Source organism: Anolis carolinensis, chromosome 4 (assembly GCF_035594765.1).
Source record: "Anolis carolinensis isolate JA03-04 chromosome 4, rAnoCar3.1.pri, whole genome shotgun sequence".
In the NCBI taxonomy this organism is placed as follows: Eukaryota; Metazoa; Chordata; class Lepidosauria; order Squamata; family Dactyloidae; genus Anolis; species Anolis carolinensis.
In genome coordinates this window covers 82,467,810-82,492,975 of record NC_085844.1, presented here as the reverse complement: position 1 = coordinate 82,492,975, position 25,166 = coordinate 82,467,810, and the positions used below count along the sequence as shown (strand labels likewise).

Below are 25,166 nucleotides of genomic sequence, written 5' to 3'. Positions count from 1 at the left end.
TCCTGTCTGGAATTCCCCTGTTTTCAGAGTGTTGTTCTTTATTTATTATCCTGATTTTAGAGTTTTTAAATACTGGTAGCCAGATTTTATTCATTTTCATGGTTTCCTCCTTTCTGTTAAAATTGTCCACATGCTTGTGGATTTCAGTGGCTTCTCTGTGTAGTCTGACATGATAGTTGCTCTAGTGGTCCAGCATTTCTGTGAAAGGTGTCCTTACCATACATCAAGGGAACCACTGACTGCATAGGAAAACTGATGCAGAAACATAACCTGCAAACTATCTACAGACCCACTAAGAAAATCCAACAAATGCTATGTTCAGCAAAGGACAAGAGGGATCCTCTCACCTCTGCAGTAGTCTACCGTATACCATGCACTGTGGACAAGTTTATATAGGGACCACCAAATGCAGCGTTGCCCAACCACGAATCAAGGAACATGAAAGGCATTGCAGACTGATTCAGCAAGAGAAATCAGCCATAGCACTTGATGAACCACCCCGGACACAGTTTATTATTTGAGAACACAGAAATGCTTGACCACTCTAACAACCACCATGTCAGGCAACACAGAGAAGCCATTGAAATCCACAAGCATGTGGACAATTTCAACAGAAAGGAGGAAACCATGAAAATGAACAAAATCTGGCTACCAGTAAAATCAGGACAATAAATAAAGAACACTACTCTGAAAACGGGAATTCCAGACATGAATCAATCAGGAGCAGCTAACACCTCCCAACAAAGGATTCCCCCAGGCAGGAATTAGCCAGGCCTTGAGCTGCAAAGCCATTAAATGCTAATTAAGGTGATTAATTATAACATTCACACGCCTCCAACAAGCAAGAATTATTTCTCCCACCCTGGACTTTCCACAAATATATAGACCTCCCTTGGTTAGATTCCAATATACCTCACAACCTCTGAGGATGTCTGCCATAGATGCGGGTGAAATGTCAGGAGAAAATGCTTCTGGAACGTGGCCATACAGCTTGAAAACTCATAGCAATAACAGCGAGTCTAGCCATGAAAGCCTTCGACAACAGACAGTCCTTGCCCATAGTCCCTGACTGCCCATCCAAACAACTCTTGATTCCATCATGCCCACATCCAAACATACCATACTTTTGATTAATAGCAAGTAAGAGCCATTCCCCTCCCATACCCCACCTTTGCTCAGATAAGCTTACACTAGGAGTAAAGGGATTCATGGTTAGAATCCAACTCCACAATATGTTCCAATTGGAAGGAACAGTCTACTCTTGGATTTTGCAGTGCTCTATGTGTAATTGTCCTTTGTGGCATTCTTTTGTTGTGTCCCTGTGACTGAATAAGTGTGTGTGTTTCTATCTCTTGCTTAGTGATAAAAGAGGCTGCACACTTAAAGAAACATAACCTCTTTGAAGAAACAGGCCTGCCTTTTGAAAGTGTCTCCAGTCTGATTGATCTAAAAACTCCTTCAGGATCAACCCAAACTAGCCCAGTGAGGAAACCAACCTCTAGTGTGAGAGAGGTCTTGGATGCTGATATTCAGAATAATGAAGTTTTCACACCAGAACAAAACACTCTAGAGGAATGCCATGAGACTAGTAAGCCATTGGATGATGAAAAGGAATTCTCTTCTAAGATATCTAGCATTGCTTCTGAAGCAAAGGAGAAAGTAATCATTCCGGATCTCAGTAGCAAGCAGGAGTTACCCAGTATGACACAAAATGCTACAGAAGAACAGAGAGTCCCTCAACCAACAACTGTAATAGAAGCAAATGTAGATGGAAGCACAGGGATAGAAAATACAGCATCAGTGGAAGAGGAAAAACTCCCAGTACCTGGTGCTGTGGATGAAATAAGGAACTTACTAACTTTTACAGTTGAACTGCCAGTGGATATTCCATCTGAGAACACTAAACAAGCTGTGCATGAATTTGAGACTTTGAAGCCACAGGAATCTGCAGAAGAAACAGGCAAGGAGGACAGAGTGAATGATGGAAAATGTCAAAAGCTTTCCAAGGTGTCTTTCTCTCTCCCTGCAGAAGGAAATGATACAAACAAAGCAAGTATCTGTGAGGAAGGAAACTTTGCGATTCATAAGGATCCTTCTGAAGTGTCTGGAGAACGGAGTGTTTGCCAACCAAAAGCAGAGCTGGAGGCAGTCATGCAGTGTATTGATGTGGAGAGCTGCAATGCTGATGGCCACTTCCAGCCACAGCTACCTCCCCAAACTGGACAATCTGACCAGAGTGAAGTAGGCCTCCCCTCTATGCACATTGTCTGCATGGATCGGGTACCACAATTAGAAGAGTCTGCTGAAAGCGAAATACTTAACCAAAATAAAGAAGTATTTTCTTCACTTCATTATGTCCCATTCGGTGACAGTTGCCACGTAGGGCAACCTGCTGAAGATAATTTTCAAGAGGTAAAACTCTCTTCTCCTCCATCTGAGTCTAAGGAAGTTCATGCACCATCAATCTCAGGTTATCCCGCTGAAACACAGGAGTCCATCTTGAATATTGCAAATCTAACAATAGTCCCAGTTGATCAGCCAGTTTCCCCAAAACTGAAAGAAGGTGAGATTAGCAATCTGGAAGGAGTAGTGGGGATGGACAACAAAACTTTCAATCACATTCAAGGAGATGATTGTAAACAAGCAGATGTGTCCTTTCCAGATGAAGATTATGTGAATATGGCAGAAAGTGAAGGAGATAGGTGGGCAAAATCGGATGGAGCAATTGACCCAACAGTAGACCCAACTGATCAGCTAGGTACTCCAGAACTAAAAGAAAGTGAGATTAGCAATCTGGAAGGAGTTGTGGAAGTGGACAACAAACCTTTTGATCACATTCAAGGAGATGATTGTAAACAAGCAGATGTGTCCTTGCGAGATGAAGATTATGTGAATATGGCAGAAAGTGAGGGAGACAGGTGGGCAAAATCGGATGGAGCAATTGACCCAACAGTAGACCCAACTGATCAGCCAGTTTCTCCAGAACTGAAAGAAAGTGAGATTAGCACTCTGGAAGGAGTAGTGGAGATTGACAACAAAAGTTTTGATCATATTCAAGGAGACTATTGTAAACAAGCAGATGTGTCCTTGCCAGATGCAGATTATGTGAATATGGCAGAAAGTGAAGGAGACAGGTGGGAAAAATCGGATGGAGCAATAGACCCAACAGTAGACCCAACTGATCAGCCAGTTACTCCAGAACTGAAAGAAAGTGAGATTAGCAATCTGGAAGCACTGGTAGTGATAGATAACAAAATCTTCACTGTCATTCAAGGAGATGATTGTAAACTGGCAGAAGTGTCCTTGCCAAATGAAGATTACGTGAACATGGCAGAAGGTGAAAAAGGCGGATGGGAAATATCCAAGGGAAGCAATCTTGAATTCCAGTCTGAGAAGTAAAAAAACAGATTATCTGAGGAATCTAAAATCTCAAACTGAGGTCAATATGATCAGAATCACCTTAAAAATTTGAGTTGAGATATTCAAATGAAAACATCTTTATTGGAAAGCACGCACATTCCTGTTCTTCAGGTCTTTGAGAATGCTGGTGGTCTGAAAAAATTCTCCTGTCTCTTCTGACAACATGGAAGTTGCCCATCAAAAGTTGTCAACAGCATGGTTCATACTTACATGCTCTGTCAGTGATAAACTGATAGAACCTTTTAAACTTTTCAAATTCCTCATTAATAGAATTTGTTGAGAACTTTCATTGTAACTGTTTGTAATGAATTAGTCTGTCATGTGGGTAAGGATTTCAAGGAAGTGAGAGCAGAATTTAGAATGAAAGGCTTAAACCAAATATAGTTTAGGGAGAATAAATCTGGTCTGAAACATGCTGGTATGAAACAGATGAGAATCTTCAGCGATAGGGTGAAGTGATTTGCTTACTGAAATCTTGCACTGTGTAATAGTGCTTATATAGCTGTGACCTTTATGAGCTGAATTATTCTTTCTGTATTTAAAAGCTTTTGGCAGAGATTTGACCATAGAGTCCTTTTTAATTGTTGCAATATTTAAATGACCAGAATAGTTGAAGCAGGTTTCTCTGTCCCTCCTCCTCAACTTTTGCACCTTTTGCAGGGCACTTTAGAAATTGTCCCCAAAGAGAATGATAACCATTCACAATAATTCGTAACTGTATTTATTCCAAAGTGCCTTAACCAAGACTTTGTCTATGAAAGAACCACAATCCAGTGGGGCAAACTTCAGTGACGAGGCAGTCCATGTTTTGTCCACAGAAGAGTAGAATTATGTAAACTTTAGTAAACATTATGCTAATTAAGTGAATTTTGCCATGTCTTTGGGCCATGAAAATGGTAGCCAAAATCAGGGTTGCTTCTTAATGGGTTACTACCTACACATTTTTCTTGGATCTTTATATGTAGGCTATAATTTTTGGGCTATAATTATATAATTATATGTGGGCTATAATTTTACTATTTCTAAAAAAAGGATTCAGGAGAGGGCACAGGACTATCCCATAGCAGACCCAGAGATTCCCTAGTCAACCCTTCTTTCCTGGAGGCCAAAGCCACAAATATTTGGTAGGAGAACTCATTTGGATTACATCTAGCCCTTGCTTGATGGAGCCAATACGGTGTTGCACCCTGAGTGTTTTGAACCAGGAACCTCAAAAGACCAGGCTTCGAATCTCTGCTCAGCCATGGAAACCCACTGGGTAACATTGGGCAAGTCACACTCTCTTGGCCTCTGAGACATGTCACAGCAAGTCCCTTCTGAGCAGATCTTGTCAAGAAAACCTTTTCCTGTACTCCCTTTGTCCTCCAGCAGCTGGATGGCCATCTGTTGGGGGTGCTTTGATTGAGTTTTTCCTGTATGGAAGGGGTTGGACTGGATGGCCCATGTGGTCTCTTCCAGCTCTATTATTCTTCTGGAGGAATTCTCCAATTCTTTCAGAGCAAGTTGGAAAGTGCAGCAAGGAAAGGCATCTCATTCAGCCCATGCTATTTGTTCCTCTTACAGATGATCATTTGTGGATACAACTCTAGGAATATTTAAGTTGATACACTTTTTTACATTGAGGTACAAAATAGTGAAACTAATTAACAGTAATTAACAAATAACGCTATTCCTGCATTAAAACTAAACTCCCAGTTAAGAAGACACAACCAAAACTAACCCCAGACATTGTTAGTTTTTGGCCACAGAAATAATTGTGTGCATACTCTCTCCTCCAGTTCTATCTAAATGATATTTTTTAAAAATAACAGAATAACTATGATGATTAATTATTGTATCTCTAGGACAGGTTCAGAATGTTAACTGCATATTTTTTGCATACTTTTGTAGCAATTACTGCTCCTACTGACCCCAGTAAATACACCTAGGGTAATTCTTAGCATGGAGCCAGTTTGGATATGTGCTCCGTAAGTATCTCAGGCAATGGGGCTTTGTAGTATGTCTGGACGAGCAGTAGGATTTGCAAAAAGTTAGTCCCTTTTACTTCTCATCGCATGAACTGCTTATACACTTATGGGATACTGTATAGCACCTTCTTATTCTTAGGTCTTGACTTGTGGCACATTTATAGTTTTAAATCATCACTTCCTTAACAGAAAAGTGAAATCCATAAAAAGGATTTGCCGGACCTCCGTTACATTGTGTCCAAATAATCTTTCTTAGGTTGACTTGATACATTCAGATTGTTAGACAGTCCCACTGTTCATTCCGGTGACTGTAATAAAAGTGCATTTAAGTTATCATTTGCTTTAAAACACTGATTTTCCTATTGCAAGTTGGGACTAGAGTTAATTTGTATCTTCTAGTGGCATATAACAAACTTGTCATATCAAATGTTTTTGACATGGCAGACACAAAGCCATCATTGATGACAATACCCATTCTCACTGGGTATTTTGTTACATTAATCTATAAAGAGAGAGATCTGCAAGGAGAGACAGGCAAGGAGGCAGCTGAATACCACTTCAGGTCCTACTCCAGGGCTGACTCTCTCCTTAAAGGACCAGCTACTACGAATTCTCTTGTGAGAAGGATTGCCATCATCTTCTGAAAGCAAATGTTGTGCCTGCCTTGATTTTATTAATGTTACATGTAACCTTTTTCCAAAGAAATAAACCAATATGATTTTAAATTTGGGGTCGTGTTTTACTTTAGCATCACTACAATGCTGAGAACTAGAAATTACCTAGGACTAGTTTTTTTTTGGAGACTTGGCGGAAGCCTGCCAACTGAACCGTTGACCTGTTTGTTGTAGCTGTTAAGATTGAGAAACTATCATTTCAGTACTCCAACAAGAATTGAATTGTGAAACAAGGAAAATATTAATAAAATCTCTTTTGTGACATAATTTTCATTTTCTTATCCAACATCTTTAGAACATTTGGGGAATTATGAACGTGTGGCATGTATATAGATAAATTCTACCATTTCCTATATGTGCACATCACTAATAATAAAGGTAAGGGTTGACATTAAGTCTAGTTGTGTCCAACTCTGGGGGTTGGTGCTCCATCTCTAAGCCAAAGAGCTGGCGTTGTCCATAGACACCTCCAAGGTCATGTGGCTGGCGTGACTCCATGGAGTGCCGTTACCTTCCCGCCGGAGCGGTACCTATTGATCTCACATTTGCATGTTTTGGAACTGCTAGGTTGGCAGAAGCTGGGGCAAACAGCGGGTGCTCACCCCGCTCCCCAGATTCAAATTGCTGACCTTTCGGTCAGCAAGTACAGCAACTCAGTGGTTTAATCTGCTGTGCCACTGGGGGCTCCACACCACTCTTATATTGCATAATATAAATGTGATTCTATAAGGGGTGAATGAAGTACACCTTGTAGGCCAGATATAGCTTCAAAGGTTTGCAACCTGTGAGATCTTTTATGACCCCCAATTAACATTTTCCATAACAAAATGTCACCGCCCCCAGTTCCTTCAAGGTCAAGCCAGTCACTTCAAGGATACCGTCCATCCATCTTGCCCTTGGTCGGCCTCTCTTCCTTTTTCCTTCCATTTCCCCAGCATCGTGATCTTTTCCAAGCTTTCCTGTCTCCTCATGATGTGGCCAAAATACTTCAGCTTTGCCTCTAATATCCTTCCCTTCAGTGAGCAGCCGGGCATTATTTCCTGGACTGGTTGGACCTTCTTGTGGTCCAAGGCACTCTCAGGATTTTCCTTCAGCACCAAATTTCAAAAGCATCTATCTTCCTTCACTCAGCCTTCCTTATGGTCCAGCTCTCGCATCCATAGGTTACTATGGGGAATACCATTGCTTTGACTATGCGGACCTTCGTTGCCAGTGTGATGTCTCTGCTCTTAACTATTTTGTCAAGGTTGGCCATTGCTCTCCTCCCAAGAAGTAAACGTCTTCTGATTTCCTGGCTGCAGTGTTATTATGTTGTGTTATTATTTCTTGTTACGTGTTGTTGTATTCAAGCATTGAATGTTTGCCTTTTTGTGATCGGAATCTGGCCTGAATTCCTTCAGAGAGATAGGGCGGAATATAAATAAAGTATTATTATTATTATTATTATTATTATTATTATTATTATTATTAGTGATATGTGCTGGGGAAGACATTTAATTTCATTATGCAATAGCACAATGACAATAAGGCTGTTCAAGTCAATTCTATTATATTGTGTTTCTTTTGCAACTCTGCCTGTCCCTTTGCTTTGGAGGCTGAAACAATGCTGTGTTTCTAAATATTTAGCTAAAAATGGTTGGGTAAAGGGTAAAAGTAAAGGTTTTCCCCGACATTAAGTCAAGGGGGTTGGTGCTCATCTCCATTTCTAAGCTGAAGAGTCGGCGTTGTCCATAGACACCTTCAAGGTCAAGTGGGCGGCATGACTACATGGAGTGCCATTACCTTCCCGCCGGATCAGTACCTATTGATCTACTTAAATTTGCATGTTTTTGAACTGCTAGGTTGGCAGAAGCTGGGCTAACAGCGGGAGCTCCTAAAAAGGTTACTGCAATGCTAGTACAGAAATAGGAATGCTGGTGGAAAAACATTTGGAGAAAAATATATTGAAAGATAATTTTGCCTGCGGACTGGAAACACTATGTGGCCAATTATTATTATTATTATCAACTTTATTTACGCCAAGTTTAAAAAGTAGAATACAAAAGTTAAAAAACAAAGAGTAACTGTGATAAAAACAGATTAAAATACAATAAACAAAATTAAAATAGTCTTTAAAACTCACAAAAAAACCTTGTTTCTCCCCGGATGTACCATTTCTCCTGTCCTGGGAAGTCTCCTTGCACTGTAGCATCTCAGATTGCAACTCTCAGAACCTTCTTCCCAGGCTCCATCTACATATAAAATTGAGATTGTCTGCTTTGAACTGGATTATATGGCAGTGTAGACTCATATAAAGTTCAAAGCAAATCATTGGGATTATCCGATCAGATAAACTGGATTATATGGCAGTGTAGATCCAGCCACAGAGATCTAACCCTCAGTTTCAGCACCTTGGATAGCTCCTTTTAAATGTTCAGACTAAGTAAAGGTAAAGGTTTCCCCCTGAGGTCAAGCCTAGTCATGTCCGACTCGAGGTTGGTGCTCATCTCCATTTCTAAGCTGAAGAGCCGGCGTATCCGTAGACACCTCCAAGGTTATGTGGCCGGCATGACTGCATGGAATGCAGTTGCCTTCCCGACGGAGCAGCACCTACTCATCTACTCACATTTGCATGTTTTCAAACTGGTAGGTCGACAGAAGCTGGGGCTAACAGCGGGAGCTCAGTCCACTACTCGGACTCGAACTGGCAACCTTTCGGTCAACAAGTTCAGCAGCTCAGCGCTTTAACCCACTGCGCCACCAGGGGCTCCATGTTCAGACTACAACTCAGAATTGTAAATAGCAGCTGGACACTCCTTTTAATTGCCACGGATTCATCCAATGGAATCCTCGGATTTGGAATGCATTGTGGCCCCACTGCTCTCTCAGACCCCTTCCACACAGCTGTGTAAAATCCACATTGAACTGGATTATATGGCAGTGTGGACTCAGATAACCCAGCTCAAAGCAGATATTGTGGATTATCTGCCTTGATATTCCGGGTTATATGGCTGTGGGGAAGGGTCTCACAGAACTACAAAGCCCAGGCTTCCACTGTGGAAGTTCCAGAGCAGCATTGAAGCGTGGTGGTTCTATGTGGCATCCTCAGGCTGCTATAACGAGCTGGTTCCGCCAGGGGGCGCACCTGCGTTCCTTAAGATCGAGCTTTTCCGCGCGCTTGTATGTGCGCGTGCGCGTTGTGTCGAGTGCCCGAGCCTAGCGCACGCACCAGGCACTGGGAAGAGAGCTCGCACGGGCTCCGGAAGTACAGGGTGGAAGAACGAAGCCCCTAAGACTAAGTAGAAGCAAGCGGGCACAGGCCCTTGGTTCCTTTATTCGGGTTGCGAGTTGTCCGAGGTGATTTTTCAAAAGACAAAAAAAAAATAGCCTAGTGCGCACCCGGAAATCCCGTACGTCAGTGAGTGGGGCGCTCTAAACTCTTGCTATGTCTACGCGAGCGCCACGTCACGGCTGGCGCGGATTGCCTCTGCTTTCCACGTCTCCCTCCCTGCCTGAGGGAGCGTGCCAAGCGCAGTCAGGTGACGCGACGCCTCCATCCTCATTGGCTCCCCGCCGGCCTTGGTGCCACGTGACCGGAAGGGAACCCGGAAACAGCCCGTTTCCTTGGCTACACCGGAGGGAGGGGCGGCTGGAGAAGTGAAGGGCCGGTCCCTTCTCGCGGCGGCGGCGCGTCGACTCCTGAGGGGATGGGACCGCGCGGGGCCTAGCAGGGCAGCTGCTGCCATGACCGGAGCAGCGCCCGGGGCCCAGGGAAGGAGCGGCGACGCCCCGACAGGCCGCCGCTGCCCCGGTTGGAGGCTGCTGGCCTTGGGCCTCCTCTCCGCTTCCTCGGTGCTGGCGGCGGCGCCCGCTGGGCAGGCCATGGGCCGGGAGGAGAAACGCCGCCTCGGGTAAGGAAAGGAGGAGAAGGCAAGGAAGCGGGAGGGAGGGAGGGGAGGAAGGAAGGAAAGAAAGGCGCGCGCGGGGTTGGCATCGAGCCCTAGAGCTGGGGAAGACCCCCGAGGGCCACCCAGTCCCACCCCCGTCTGCACTATCAAAGCAAATGTTTTGCCTATCTCCATGAAGGGAAAAAAGAGGATCCAAACAATCACTGTCCAGTCAGCCTGACATCAATACCAGGAAAGATTCTGCAGAAGATTAAGGAGGCAGTCTGCAATCACTTAGAAAGGAATTATTTATTTATTTATTTACAACATTTTTACCCTGCCTTTCTCACCCGAGGGGGCTCAAGGTGGCTTACAACACCCTGCAAAATTCAATGCCAAACAATCAATAACATTAAGAACACATTTAAAACCATTAACAGTAATCAGTTAAAAATACATTATACAAACATTAAAAAACATTAAAACATATAAATTACTTAATTCCATTCTTCCAAGAACCTTGTAGGCGAAGGTTTTCCACTGACGTTAAGTCCAATCATGTCTGACTCTAGGGGTTGGTGCTCATCTCCATTTCTAAGCCGAAGAGCCGGCGTTGTCCGTAGACACCTTCAAGGTCATGTGGCCGGCATGACTACATGGAGCACTGTTATCTTCCAACCGGAGAGGTACCTACTGATCTACTCACATTGGCATGGTTTCGAACTGCTAGGTTGGCAGAAGCTGGAGCTAACAGCGGCCGCTCACGCTGCTCCCAGGATTCGAACCTTGGACCTTTCGATCTGCAAGTTCAGCAGCTCAGTGCTTTAACACACTTCGCCACCGGGGCTCCTTACATAGAGCTTAATTCAGACCGTGTCAGTATTTGCTTACTCATTAAATGCTTGCGCACAAAGCCATGTCTTTACGTTCCTGCCTGAAGCCCAGAAGGGTCGGGGCCTGCCAGATGGTACTGGGGAGAGCATTCCACAGCAGAGGAGCCACCACCAAGAAGGTCCTGTCCCTCGTTCCCACCAGGAACAGTTCCCTCGTTCCTGCCTGAGAGGCAGGTGGGACCGAGAGCAGGGCCTCTCCCGACGATCTTAGCATTCTTAGCGCTATGATTACCAAAAGCAACATGGATTTCTCAAAAACAAGTCATGCCAGACTAATCATCTTTTCAATAGAGTTGCAAGCTTGGTAGATGTAGGGAAGGCTGTGGATGTAGCATATCTTGATTTCAGTAAGGCCTTCAACAAGGTTGCCCATGACCTCCTTGCAAGCAGACTAGTCAAATGTGGGCTAGGCAATGCAACTGTTCGGTGGATCTGTAATTGGTTAAGCAGCCAAACCCAAAGGGTGCTCACCAATGGTTCCTCTTCATCCTGGAAAGAAATGACAAGTGGAGTGCTGCAGGGGTCCGTCCCAGGCCTGGTTCTGTTCAACATCTTTATTAATGACTTGGATGAAGGTTTACGGAGCATCTTATCAAATTTGCAGATGACACCAAATTAGGAGTGAAACCTAATACTCCAGAGGACAGGATCAGAATTCAAAATGACCTTACCAGATTAGAGAGATGGGCCAAAACTAACAAAATGTATTTCAACAAGGACAAACGTAAGATGCTACACTTAGGCAGAAAAAAATGAAATACAGAGATACAGAAAGGGTGATGCCTGGCTCAACAACCTACGTGAGAAAGATCTTGGAATCTTCATAGACAAGTTGAACATGAGCCAACAATGTGATGCAGCAGCTTAAAAAGCCAATGGGAGTTTGGGCTGCACCAAAAGGAGTAGAGTGTCTAGATTGAAGGACATCATGGTTTCGCTCTGTTTGGCTTTGGTCAGACCTCACCTGGAATACTGTGTCCAATTCTGGGCACCACAGTTCAAAAGAAATATTGACAAGCTGGAAGGTGTCTAGAGGAGCTAAAACGATCAAAGGTCTGGAGACCATGCCCCATGAGGAGCATCTTAAAGAACTGGGTATCTTTAACCTATATAAGAGAAGGTTGCGAGGAGACTTTTTTTTTTCAATGTCAGGAGCGACTTGAGAAACTGCAAGTCGCTTTTGGTGTGAGAGAATTTGCCATCTGCAAGGACATTGCCAAGGGGACACCCGGATATTTTGATGTTTTTACCATCCTTGTGGGAGGCTTCTCTCATGTCCCCGCATGGAGCTGGAGCTGATAGAGGGAGCTCATCCGTGCTCTCCCCGGGTGGGATTTGAACCTGGCAGCCTTCAGGTCAGCAACCCAACATCAAGTCACAAGGCTTTAGCCCACTACGCCACCGGGGGCTCCTGAGAGGAGACATGATTGTCATGTATAAATACTGTATGTGAAAGGATGCCATAAGGAAGAGGGAGCAGGCTTGCTTTCTGCTGCCCTTGACACTAGCTCTCAGAGCAATCTGTTCAAATAACAGGAAAGGAGATTCCACCTGAACATTAGAAAGAACTTCCTGACTGTATGAGCTGTTCAGCAGTAGAACTCTCTACTGTGTGTGGTGGAAGCTCCTTCCTTGGAAACATTTAAGGCTGGATGGCCATCTGGCAGGGATACTTTGTGCTTTTCCTGCATGGCAGGATGTTTGACTAGATTGCCCATGTGGGCTCTTCCAAGTCAATTATTCTATGATACTACAACAGATGGCCACCCTGCCTCTGGAAATCACAGAGAACAGCAAAATGTATTACAATAAATCACAAACCATCAGTTAAAGCCATATAACACATAAACTAGTTAAAATTGAGTTTTCCAAACATTTCACCTGTAATGACACACCTTTTAGACATTGGAAATTTGAGATGAAACTTTTCATTGATTTTTTCAAAAATATATGATTTATTGCTTATTTCACATCGACTCAGAAATTTCTCGTTACATTCATACGATGTACTGCATCCGACACACTGACATGTCACCACACACAGTTTGGGAAGCTTTGAGTTAAAACATTAGTAAACAAGAACATATACTGTAAGATTATTTCCTGCTGAAACAAACCTACAAGGTAGAGGAATACATTGACAGATATCTAGACGATTTTTGCAGTAATCAGTCTTTCTGATTCCTCTTAAATAAAAAAAACAATAGTCTTCTCATGTCTTCAAGTTAAGACTGCTAGAGAAAGCCAGAGAGAGAGAAACACAAACTTTATTTTATGTAAAAAGTCTGCATTGCTCAGTTCAAGAACTGGAAAGAAATTATTGAGCTCAGTGCTCCAGTGCACTCTTCTCCTTAATTTTGATGTCTGATCTCCTGAGCTTTTGTTTATTTCATAATTGTAGTTAAAGAGTCTGAAATCCAAGTCTGCTTATCTTGTAAATCTAGTAATTCACAAATATTAGCAATGTATTTGACTGAGACTGCAAGTACTCATGTGCTACAACCTGGGCAGCTAAAAAATGAATAAAAATCTGCTAAAGTACTGTTTCCTCTGATTGTTACATTGGACTTAGGCTAATTATTGCGAATGGTTAATAAAATGCTTCACATTTTTGAAAGCAAAACACTGCTGAGCTTACGGATTTCTTATGTTGTCCATATGAATGTCATCCAGTCTTGAACAAGTAATGCATTAACTTAACACACTGTGGTTATTGTAACAAGATAGTAGTTTTATTTAGGTTCTCAATGGTGCACCAGGGAGACTAAAGTTAGAATGATCCAACTCTAGTTTTTAGACATAGAAGAGACAGAACAAGGCCCTGTATAATTGAAGCATGCTTAAAGATTCCAGTGATACCTGTGTCTGGGAAGATTAAATCTTGTAGAAAGCACCAGATCCTGGCTGATCTTGGAAGTTAAGTAGGGTCAGCCCTGGTTAGTACTTGGATGAGAGACTTAAAAATGCCAGGTGTCTTATGCAGTATTTTGGTAGAAAAAACTGGCAGAACCACCCCTGAGAATTGCTTGCCTAAGAAAATCCAATGAAATTCAAGGTGGCATCATTTGTTGACAGACTACTTTGAAGGCGAAACCACCTCTGATCATTAAGATTATCAATCCAGGTGGAAAGAGCAAAGAAGCCATCCACTTCTAGCACGAGGGATTTTGAAATGAAATTTGTTTAATGAATCATAGAACACAGAAAGATTAAAGACTTTATTTATACTGAGTCACACTATTGGTTTATGTACTTGTCTATTGTGAATAATGACTAACAGCAGGTCTTTATACAGTCTGACACATTTTTCTAGCTCTGACTGGGAATGACATGGGTTGCTTTGGGACTGTTCTGCATGGATAGTATGTGTTTTGTCAGTGAGTTGTAACACCCCAGATTAATTTCTTGTTTTTTGTATAGCAGACTTGGATTTTCATTGAATAAATCAAAGCCACAATCCAGTCATTGTGCAATACATGTATATTAGTGATGTGCAGGAATTGATGGAATATAATATTTGATCAACAACATGAATTATAGATAACAATGAATAGCGCAGTATGGATGCAAATCCAATTAATGTTTTCTTACTTGGAGTAAAGTGTAGTATTTTTCTTCCATTCATAGAACTGCTTTCCTTCTTAATAAAACATGCCAAAATTGGAACAGTAAATGGTGTACGGAATTAATATATATATATACTGTTTGAACTCAGCATTCTTTAGGTGGCATCCTGTTGATGATGTACAAGAAAATAAGTCAGTGTTATACCTGCAAATGTACTTTTCCAGACCTTATAGAAGAAGACATGTAATACCTCCTTCCACGTGCCTTCCATAAAAGCTTTAAATGGGTGGGCTTAGGTTTATCCTGCCTTCTGTTGATTACTGAGAGAAAGGAAGAAGCAGTGTTCTACCAAGGATGCTCTGCCTTACTTGTATGCTCCAGAGTATCTAGGAAATGGGAGATTTCATCTCTGTAATTCATCAGTGGCTGAGGAGATGGAGCTGCACTCAACAAACATACACTGGGTGTTGTGAACCAGGGCATCTGCTGGGCAGATAGAGCAGTCTCCGCTACTTTGCATAACCATTTGAGACACCTATGCTCTGCCAATATGAAATAGGATCTCAGGTCCCACCTACACTGACCATTTAATGCAGTTCAAAGCTAGCTTCAGACTGCAGCATCCAGACAACAAACTCCCACAAAATTGTGTGAAAGGAAGCCTTTAATGTGCATCAGTTCTCTGTAGTGTGTGTAATCACCATCTGGGCCTCAAACCAGTTCCAGTTTTTCCTATGTAATCATCTGCTGATTGAAACCACTTTGTTCAATGCCAGTTTTAATGGTCTGTGTAGATGGGGACTCAGTCTTTGTTTACTTGCGTATATCTAATACAGATTTATATCTAGAGATGTACCATATGTAATAGTTTGTATGCTCCAGGAGACCAGGGAATGAATTTCTGCTCAGCCACGGAAATCCACTGGGTGAGTCACCCAGTGGATGAGGGAGGCAATGGCAAGTGCCCTCAAACAAATCTAGACAAGAAAATCTCATGGTAAGTTTACTTTAAGGTCACCAGATGTCAGAAATATCTTGGAGGCAAAGAAGAATATCAACAGCAAAAAAACAAAAAACATCAGATAATATTACTTCATTTAACTTTTTGCATCAAGAATAACAAACATTTATTATTGGTAGCTTATCTTTAGCTAGTTCATTTGTGCAAATAATTATGAATTGTATGTACCTATTTGAGAGATACTCTTTCTTCTCCTAATTTGAACAGCTGTTTTTGCCTCAATCTTCCTTTCAAGGATTTATATACTTTAAGAGTGTATACTAATTTTTGTTTTGCTTTCTTTGCAGGAATCAAGTAATAGAAATGTTTGATCATGCCTATAGTAATTATATGGTAAGTAAAGTGATCACATAATTATTTGTAACATTTAGCTAGCTTTTAAGTGATTTGATCTGTTTTTAAGTTATATTCTGGGATTTTTTTTAGCATAATTTAGTATTGGTGAATATTATGGTAGTATTTTAAGAATTATACATTTGTGAAATGTTTTGTGGATTTGGAAATGAATTCCGCTGATCACCACTATCTGTAACTGCTAAGTATTAAGCATCTTCATTTAGAAACTTCATTGATTTTAATGTAATTTAGTTTAATATCTTAAATCATTAGATAGTTAAAAAACACAATTCCCATATTGATTAACTGATTTACTCTTAATTGTTGCTAGTAATGCAAAGACGATTACTGACTAACCTTTAGATCAGTATGTTGCAATCAATTTTGCACTGCCAAATATTGTTAACTTTATGCCAAAGATTAATTAATTTCGAAAGGTGACCGCTGATCAAGGTTGTAATCTGTTCATTCTCACTTAGTGAAATTACATCAGAAAAAATACATCTAGATTTTGCGAGCAAATTTACAAGTTAAGGAAAGTCGCCATATATATTTCAGTCAACCTCAAGTTGAGGGCTGGTTTTGGCACCAGAATATAATAATAGGAGCTGGTGTCTTGGGCCCCTTGCACACTGCCCCTATATCCTAGGATCTGATCCCATATTACAATACCTTTTTATCCTAGATTATTTGGAAGTGAAAACTCATATAATATAGTTTAAATCAGATAATCTGGGATCAGATCCTGGGCTATAGGCAGTGTAGAAGGGGCCTAAGGTCCCTTCCACACAGCTGTATAAAATCCACATTGAACTGAATTATATGACAGTGTGGACTCAGATAACTCAGTTCAATGCAAATATTGTGGATTATCTGCCTTGATATTCTGAGTTATATGGCTGTGTAGAAGGGCCCTAAGACTGCAAGTTGTGATCCAGAAAGTTCCTTGTTGAAATGTCATCCTTCCCACAAATTCACTTGGTAGTTGGGAAAGCAATTATTCTTTTTGTTATGCATCATTAAAATTGAAGTAATCCCTTTCATCTATACATAGGATTGGTAAACACTGAAAAATGTATAGAAGGCACTTAGAACATTTAATTCATACATTTAAATATTCACAAGGACCTGAATAATGCAATTAGCTGGATCTGACTGGTTCAAAAGAAAAGTATTATTAATAGTAACATTAACAGGATATGCACACTTCTGGTAAATATGCCGGTAGGGGCTTGATACTTTGTTATGGTCATCAGCCTGCTCACATTTTTCTAATAAAAAGCAAACATTGTTGCTCATAAATAATGAAAAGCAATATTTGTAGATAGTGCTCTCCATTTTTTTTTGTCTGCCCTTTGTGATAAAATATATGTACAATTTAATGTGTGAAACAGATTGCAAACAATGGGCATTTGATCCTAGATTGTGTATAGAGGGTTGAAAACATCATTAAATACATTTTAAAACTGAAGTTGTGTCATGGAGAGCACACATATCACTGATAGGTCTGTATTGTCTTACTGACTGGAAAAAGTGACTGACTTTTATAGTCTTATACCATGACATTTTAGATTATAAGGAAGTATGACTTGGCATATCCTGGAAGCTTTGAAGTCAGAAGGATATTTACATGCCACGTATACTAAGACCTTAGATAAGGCAATTGTATTTTTGGACTTGTTGAACTTACCAAGAAAAACCGGAAATTTAAACCTTCCTTGATTATAAGATAATAAAGTATTGAACAGACTGTTACAAAGTACTGGCATTTATTGCTGTTCTTGGTTTGAGGCTATGCTGCTTCAAATGATTATTAGATAAATAACTTCTCTTACGTTCTGCTGTATAATAATGCAAGAAAGCTCTTCTTTCATGTATTAAAAGTAGTTCTGTTCCTTTGAGATGGCATAAAGAATTACGGTGCTTGTAGTATTCAACCAGCATACATTGTACTGTTGGGTTTTCCATATTTCTTTTGATAAGTTGATGAGGCTGCTCATCTGGAACTTTGAAGCTGTGCAAAGCACTATTTAAGCCTTTGGTCCCATTTCAATGTTTCTCCCCATCAAATTCAATATGCCTTTACTTGGGCCTAAAACCTATTACCAAGTATGTGTAACTTACATGGTAAGGCTTTGTGCCCAAGGGGTAATTTGTTTGTGCTTTTCCTGCAGGGCAGGGAGTTGGATTTAGTTGGCCCATGTGATCTCTTCCAACTCTATGATTCTAATTTGTATAGAGAATAGTTCTGTTAGATATTTGCAATCTTGGGTTTAACAACCATTTGACAATATTTGTTCAGTTTTAAAAACTAGAATAGATCTAATTTGATCAGGGATCAGAATATATATAAACAACAAAACAAGTGATTTATTTAAAGAATCATAGAATGAGAGAATAATAAAGTTGGAAGAGACCACATGGGCCATCTAGTCCAACCTTCTGCCGTGCAGAAAAAGCACAATCAAAGCACCCCTGACAGATGGCTATCTAGCCTCTGTTTAAAAGCCTCCAAAGAAGGAGCTTTCATCACACTTCGAGGCAGAGAGTTCCACTGCTAAACAGCTCTCACGATCAGGAAGTTCTTCCTAATATTGAAGTGGAATTTCCTTTCCTGTAACTTAAACCCATTGCTTTGAGTCCTAGTTTCCAGGGCCACAGAAAACAAGCCTGCTTCCTCTTCCTTATGGCATTCTTTGAGATATTTAAACATAGCTATCATGTCTCCTCTCGACCTTCTCTTCTGCAGGCTTAACAGACCCAACTCTTTAAGATGCTCCTCCTAGGGCATGGTCTACAGACATTTGATCTTTTTCATTGGTCTCCTCTGGACATGTGGTGCCCAGAATTGGGCACAGTATTTACATTCCCTGTTCTGTTTTAAAATTTAATTTTCACATGGACTGTATTTGTTCTGGCACCTTTTGAGCAGCGGGGGGGTGGGGGTGGGGTGGGGTGGGGGGTCTTGACCAGAAGGCAGTGCCAGAAGTGTAATATTTTTCTGTGAAAACTAATAGCATTGTGATTGCTGCTTTTGGGACAGGTGTTTCTTGTAATGAAAGCCTTGCAGCTTACTCAGAATCACTCCAGGTACGGGATACACAGGATGAGGCAAAAAATTACGGTGTAAATGAATGGACCGCAGGATATTAAACAGCAAGCATTCTCTGGGTAAATAAGCCCAAACAAGAACCGTAGAAACACTGCCTTCTACTGCTGATCATTAATTCACTAAAGCATCTTGTGACTTGTCCTGTGTTTGCTGGTGCTTCTTATGTGGAAAACATTTACTGCAATTTATCTAGTTAAAATACTTACCTGTTCAGTGAAAGACATGGTGCTTCACTCAAAATGGCCTGCACCTTTTTTTGGAACAATCAAGTTCTCATGAATTTAGAAAGTGTGTATCTCTTAGTTCCTGCATTTGCGACAGCCTGGATTTGAAACATGGCCTCACTATTGCTGTGTCATATGATATATCTATCTACTCACCTCTTTAGCTTTCCGTTTACTTGTTCCTTATTTGTTTGTTGGTTTATTGCTTGCAATCAACAGGAACATGCCTACCCAGCCGATGAGCTCATGCCTTTAACTTGCCGTGGAAGAGTTCGGGGTCAAGAACCAAGTCGTGGGGATGTGGATGATGCCTTGGGAAAGTTAGTATCCTGGAATGACTATATTAATGTGAAATTGATACTGTGGATCTGAATGTGAATTGACCTAAATGTGAATACTGAATGAAGAACTATGGAAGACATTTTTTGTCATGCCTAGCGTTACTGACTTGACTGTAAAAAAAAAAATTGTTTTCTAAATAGTAGTTCAATGAACGCCTGACAGGCCTCAAAGTCATGCAGGATTGGGATTTGATCTTTCCTGCCTGCTACTATTTACATAACAATGAATATTACATTTGTACATTTAATGATATATCTAATCCTCAATTTAGGCTTGTCAGCAGGCTTATAACAAGTAATTTTTGATAATGAAGGCACAAATGTAGGTAGGCATCCCAGAAGGAGGATTTTTCAAAACTTGGATCATCTAGATTACAAGTGACTCACATAGGTGTGTGTGGCCAAGTGGATTGCTGAATTGTGTTTTATTAGTAATTTGGAAATATTAATTAGCTGGTGTGTTTTGCTAATCCAATTATGCTAATCTGTTTCTTACTGAACATAAGTAATGGTCATGTATCATCATGGGCAATCACTCATGGCCAAGTATGATTATCTTCCAAAGATAGAGTCTTCATGGCGGATCCATAAATGACTGAAAATTGGATCCACATGGTCTTTGACATTGAGGGCATAGATTTCCACATTGAAGGTGATGACGACAAGAATTTTGTTGGCTTGCCTTCCTCTTGACACGTTTCTTCATTTGCTCTCTATTCGTGCCTCTTCAAAATACATAGCACCATTGGTAACAGCTGACCTCCAGTTAGAACTAGCGTGTGGCAGGGCTTCCCGGTTCTTGGTGTTCATACCATATTTTCCTAGAGTTATGGGTCAATGCCACTTTCTTTTTACACACACAAGGGAAATAATCCTCCATGTTTCCATAATGGCTCAGATAATAACTGCATACATGTATTGTGGGATTTACTGAGAATATTTGTATGTACATAATAGTCAGTAAACACCTGCATAAAATTGTGCAATTCTAACTTCTTTGTTCAGAAATAAGAAACTTTCAAAACTAACTTGGAAATCAGAATTGTTTTTTGGGGGTTGCCAGTTTGGGGGAGGAGGCAGTATATACAGGGAACGCATAGGAATTGCAGAACTGCGTAGAGTAACATAGTAGCTTTGGCAGGTACAAAGACGACTTTGGTGTTGTGTGTTCAGTTCGCTTACACATACTCTCAGCCACACCTGGTTTCTTGCATTACAGATTTGCCATTTATCCTAGTGTGCTATTTACTAATCAGGACTGAATATCTACGAATGTTTTATTTTAGCTCCTTAAAATTTACTGGGTCCAAACATCTTATTCTTTTCTCTCCCCCTACCCCCAGATTTTCACTGACGCTGATTGATACTTTGGACACTCTTGTGGTGGGTTGTATTCTCTTATTTTGTTGTTGTTTTGGGTTTTTTACTGTTCAGATTTCCCGTTTCAATTTTTTAAATGTTTGACTTTAATATACAGCAGTTATGGTCCCTCAAGGCCTTTTTTCCATCACCCCCACTGCAGTCCCAGGAGCTTATAGGACAGTGTGAAGGAGGCTGGTATCTATCCATACCCTTGGGAGTTGCCCAACCCTGAGATCAAGTAATCACTGATTACTTTAGTGTTGTAGTCTCTTTTAATAAATACGCATTACAATAGTTTTTGCATTTTATTACTTTGATGCTTTGCAGATAAAATGGTGGTTCCCTGCTAGTGTACAAATTTGGGCCAATCTCAAGAGATCCAAAATTGTTGTCTCTGCCTAAGGCCTCTTCTACACTGCCAGATTATATAGTAGTGTAGACTAATATAATCCAATTCAAAGTAGATAATCTCAATTTTATACGGCGGTGTAGATGGGGCCTAAGATAAGATGCTATGTGCCAAGCAGTCATTCCCAAACATTTCCATCAAAGCTTTCAGAAAGGTTCTTTTTTTAATATACTCTTTATTAAGATTTTTTGTTACAATGATAAAATATAGCTATAGTTAAAGGAAAAAGTAGAAAAAAGAGAGAGAGAAATCTTAAGTACCCAAGATATTATATAAGTATTGAGTGGTATTATTGATAGTATTATGTACTATAGGGTAAAAAAAGAAAGGGTTAGCACTAGATAAATAGATGCATAGATAAATAGAGTAGTTATGAGAGTTTAGTGATAGAAAGAAAAGAAAAAGAATATTGGCTTCCTGGTATCTTCTTGAGATCTTGTCCTTTAAGAAAGGTTCTTTCTTAAACCCCATCTACACTGCCATGTAATCCAGTTTCAGAATGCAGATTTAGGCCCTATCTACAATGCCAGTTTCTGAATCCAGATGATCTGCTTTGAACTGGATGATATGGCAGCGTAGACTTATATAATCCAGTTCAAATCAGATAATCTGGAATCAGATACTGGATTATATGGCAGTGTAGATCCAGCCTAACTGAATTGTACTGGATTACAGTGTATGTGAGTGTAGACTCCTATCATCCAGTTCAATGTAGTTCAGTTTACATTATATGAGTCTTTGCTGACATAAAATCCAGTGCAGTTCAGTTTGCATTATATGAGTCTACACTGACCATATAATCCAGCTCAAACTGGATATATAGCAGTGTAGATGGAGCCTCAGTCTCTCTGGTAATTTAGAGATGTCTTACTATATTGTCTATGTATAAAATGGGAATTCCCTGGTTGATATCTTGCCTCAGACCACAGGCTGAGTTATAGGTCAACCATCATTTTATCTGCTTTAGCCTTCCATCTTTAATTTGGGGAATAACAATATTAACTGACCTAATAAACTGTTCTCCTGGAAGAGCTTATCATGACCAAAGGAACAAAATTTAGCTCCAATCTGCTTTATAAGACTCTGGAATGTGCCTTTGTAAAAAAAAAAAGTGTCTTTGAAAAAAAGATTCCTCATTGAATTGCATAAGATTTTCATTAGTTTTCAGTCTTCTAGAGTAATCTTTGCCCAGTTTAATAATGGCATCTCTCCTTCTAAATTTCTGACTTAAGACAGTTTGTCCTGAGGTAAACTCCAAGTCATTCCAGTGTTTTATGCAAATAGGGATCTTGAATCCTCTATCTGACTATACCTATATTTTCCTGGATTGTTCTGAATTATGTTTTAATATATTTCTTTTTTTAATCATAGTTTACCATAGCTATCTAATAAACCTGATTCAGTGCTAGTGAGCAGATTATTTTACATTCATATTTGTTTTTCAGGTGTTAAATAAGACCAAAGAGTTTGAAGACGCTGTTAAAAAAGTGATCAGAGATGTTAATTTAGACAATGATATTGTAGTATCAGTGTTTGAAACCAACATCAGAGTCCTTGGGTAAGTTTTATGTGGCAGGAGGAATGATATTTTAGCCATCTGTCGTGCTGTTTCATTTCACATATTTTAATCTGATTTTCAATATATGTGTTCTGTAAGTTCTATAAGTGTTTAAAAATAATTGGAAGTCGTAGTCCAAAAATATTTTGAAAACCTATTTTTACCATTTGTATATATGTTGCATCATTTGACTTAGTGCATGTTTTTGTTTGACTGAAACTGTCCAGTTTCCAGCAGACATGAACATGCTATTATAAGCATTCATTTAGTAAAAGCTTGGTATCTGGAATAATACATATATACATTGAACAAGAGCTGCAGTAAATTATAGTCAGGCGTATCTTTTTAAAAGGCTAAAATCCCAGGACTGTGCTGAGAAGTGCTATGTTTTATGAGTTGTATAAACCAGACATGGCACACACATAATTTAGCTCTCTTTTTTGGTCTCTTTTTATTTTCTATAACGATTCTGTCCTCTCTTGTCATTGTAAGATGATTTTTAAAGGGATTAGTCAACTTTATGGGCAGTGAAGCTGTCCATGGCTCTGTGGCTCCTGTAGAAATCAGATGCAGTATGCCTCTTACCATCGCTTCCAAGAAACTAGGACTGATACTGTGAGGTCCTACTTGTGGCTTTCCTGAAATACCTGTAGACCTTAAATGAATTACGTTTCAATAAGACAGTTTGCTTATCTGCATTTCAGCCTTTTAGTAAACATTGTCTTTTAGCCAGGCTCCCATGTTGGGTTATTAGACAAATACAATCTGTGGAAAACAGGGATTCTTATTAAATTACTAGGAAGCTAAATTGTTCATCAGTATGCGTACTACCTTAGTTGTATTCATTCTTCAAAAGCGGAGAGCACTCCACTCCCCATTACCTTTGTTCTTGATTTCTTAACATGCATGGTATAGATGCAACTGCTAACTCTTGTTTAGGTATTGGAAAAAAATTACGCAATAGTTATTCTCTCTTTTCTTGTCCTGTGCCACTTTTATTTTGGACTGGATGGCTCTTGTGTTCCCTTCCAGCTCTGATTCTAGTTCGTTCAATGTTAAGACATACTGAACACTGCCGACCCTAGTTGTTTCTCTCACAGCTACATCCTTAAACATTCCCATGACTAACATCAATATTTTCAAAATCTGACATAGTTCTGAACGATATTACCTTTTATTTGTGTTCAGTGGACTTTTAGGTGGACATTCGGTAGCGATTATGCTCAAAGAAAAAGGTGAAGTTATGCAGTGGTATAGCGGGGAACTTCTCCACATGGCTAAACTGCTGGGCTACAAGCTTCTTCCAGCTTTTAACACCACCAGTGGTCTCCCATATCCAAGAGTAAGTATAATGTGATCTACTGCTATCTTTTTTATTAGGCGATGTTGGGCCACATAGGAATTCTGTTTTTCGTTTGAGAAATATTCCACATAAAGTGTAATGTATCTAGGAAAGCATCCACAGGGTGGTGACCCTTAGAGGTCACTTTCCTCAGGAATCCCCACAGTGTCTTACTGTTTTGTGGAAAATAACAAGTCTCTCCTTTTTGTATTCTTAGCTATAACTTCAAATACAGTGTGTTGGATAGAAAACATTAGCATTCAAATTCACCCAGACTAGAATTACAGACATTTACAATATTTAACATACTGATTTGGGTAACTACCCAATACATTATTTGCTTCAAACTCTGTAAGAACTTACAGGCAGTCCCGAAGTTACAGACATCTGACTTACATCCAAATCTTAGTTACAAATGTGGAAGTTGAAACAACAGGAAATGAGAGGAAATATATTTCTAAGTGGGGAAGGAAATACACTACTAAAAAAGTGATCAAGGGGAAGAGGTGTCCACTGAAGCTTTAACACCAATCTTTGTTTCCATGACAACCCAAAATTTTCAAACATCAGTTATCACAGGAACGGAAAGTGCGGTGAAATCTGAACAGGGGCACAGACAGCAAAACAAATGGCACAGGTGTGTTAATCCTTCCCTAAACTATCCAAAACTTTAAAAAATTGGATGAAGTTACACTTTAAAAAATTACCTGTTCCGACTTATATACAAACTTGCTTGGGTATCTGGTCTTGCCTGGGTTATTTGAAAAGGGCCTTGTTTGTTTTTGGATGTTAGATAATATCAGTTTGGTCATATGTTACGCTATGTCTTATAAAAACCTCAGTATTTCCTGTTATTTTTTATGAATGCTCCCATTAGAAAATGCATAAGGATGTGAGTGAACTACAGTTCCCAAAAATCTTGGGTCGATCCTCCCAAAACTCCCCCAGTATTCATATTTGGCCATGTTGGGTCTGTGTGCCAAATATGGTCCAGATCTGTCATCTGCTGGATTCAGAGCACTCTGAATACAGGTGAACTATAACTCTGATGCCATGGTCAATCATCCACAAAGC

The 25,166-nt window shown here is 40.2% G+C and overlaps 2 protein-coding genes across 3 annotated transcripts in view; both read left to right on the top strand.

The window, feature by feature from the left end:
* Positions 1-6,112, top strand: part of niban1 (niban apoptosis regulator 1) — a 91,445-nt gene extending 85,333 nt beyond the window's left edge. Inside the window, exon 14 of the mRNA XM_062980733.1 lies at positions 1,361-6,112. Within this exon, the coding sequence (XP_062836803.1) occupies positions 1,361-3,399 (2,039 nt within the window). The 3' untranslated portion in view covers positions 3,400-6,112. The remainder of the gene's footprint in view (positions 1-1,360) is intronic.
* A 3,538-nt stretch (positions 6,113-9,650) lies between these two features.
* The window catches only part of edem3 (ER degradation enhancing alpha-mannosidase like protein 3), a 50,924-nt gene continuing 35,408 nt past the window's right edge, over positions 9,651-25,166 (top strand). The window contains exons 1-6 of one of the 2 annotated variants that reach the window (XM_062980734.1): positions 9,651-9,951; positions 15,696-15,741; positions 19,300-19,400; positions 20,765-20,804; positions 22,638-22,750; positions 23,939-24,092. In XM_062980734.1, coding sequence (XP_062836804.1) covers positions 9,785-9,951; positions 15,696-15,741; positions 19,300-19,400; positions 20,765-20,804; positions 22,638-22,750; positions 23,939-24,092 — 621 coding nt within the window. In that variant the 5' untranslated portion in view covers positions 9,651-9,784. The remainder of the gene's footprint in view (positions 9,952-15,695; positions 15,742-19,299; positions 19,401-20,764; positions 20,805-22,637; positions 22,751-23,938; positions 24,093-25,166) is intronic. The other variant, XM_062980735.1, reaches the window with a different exon arrangement.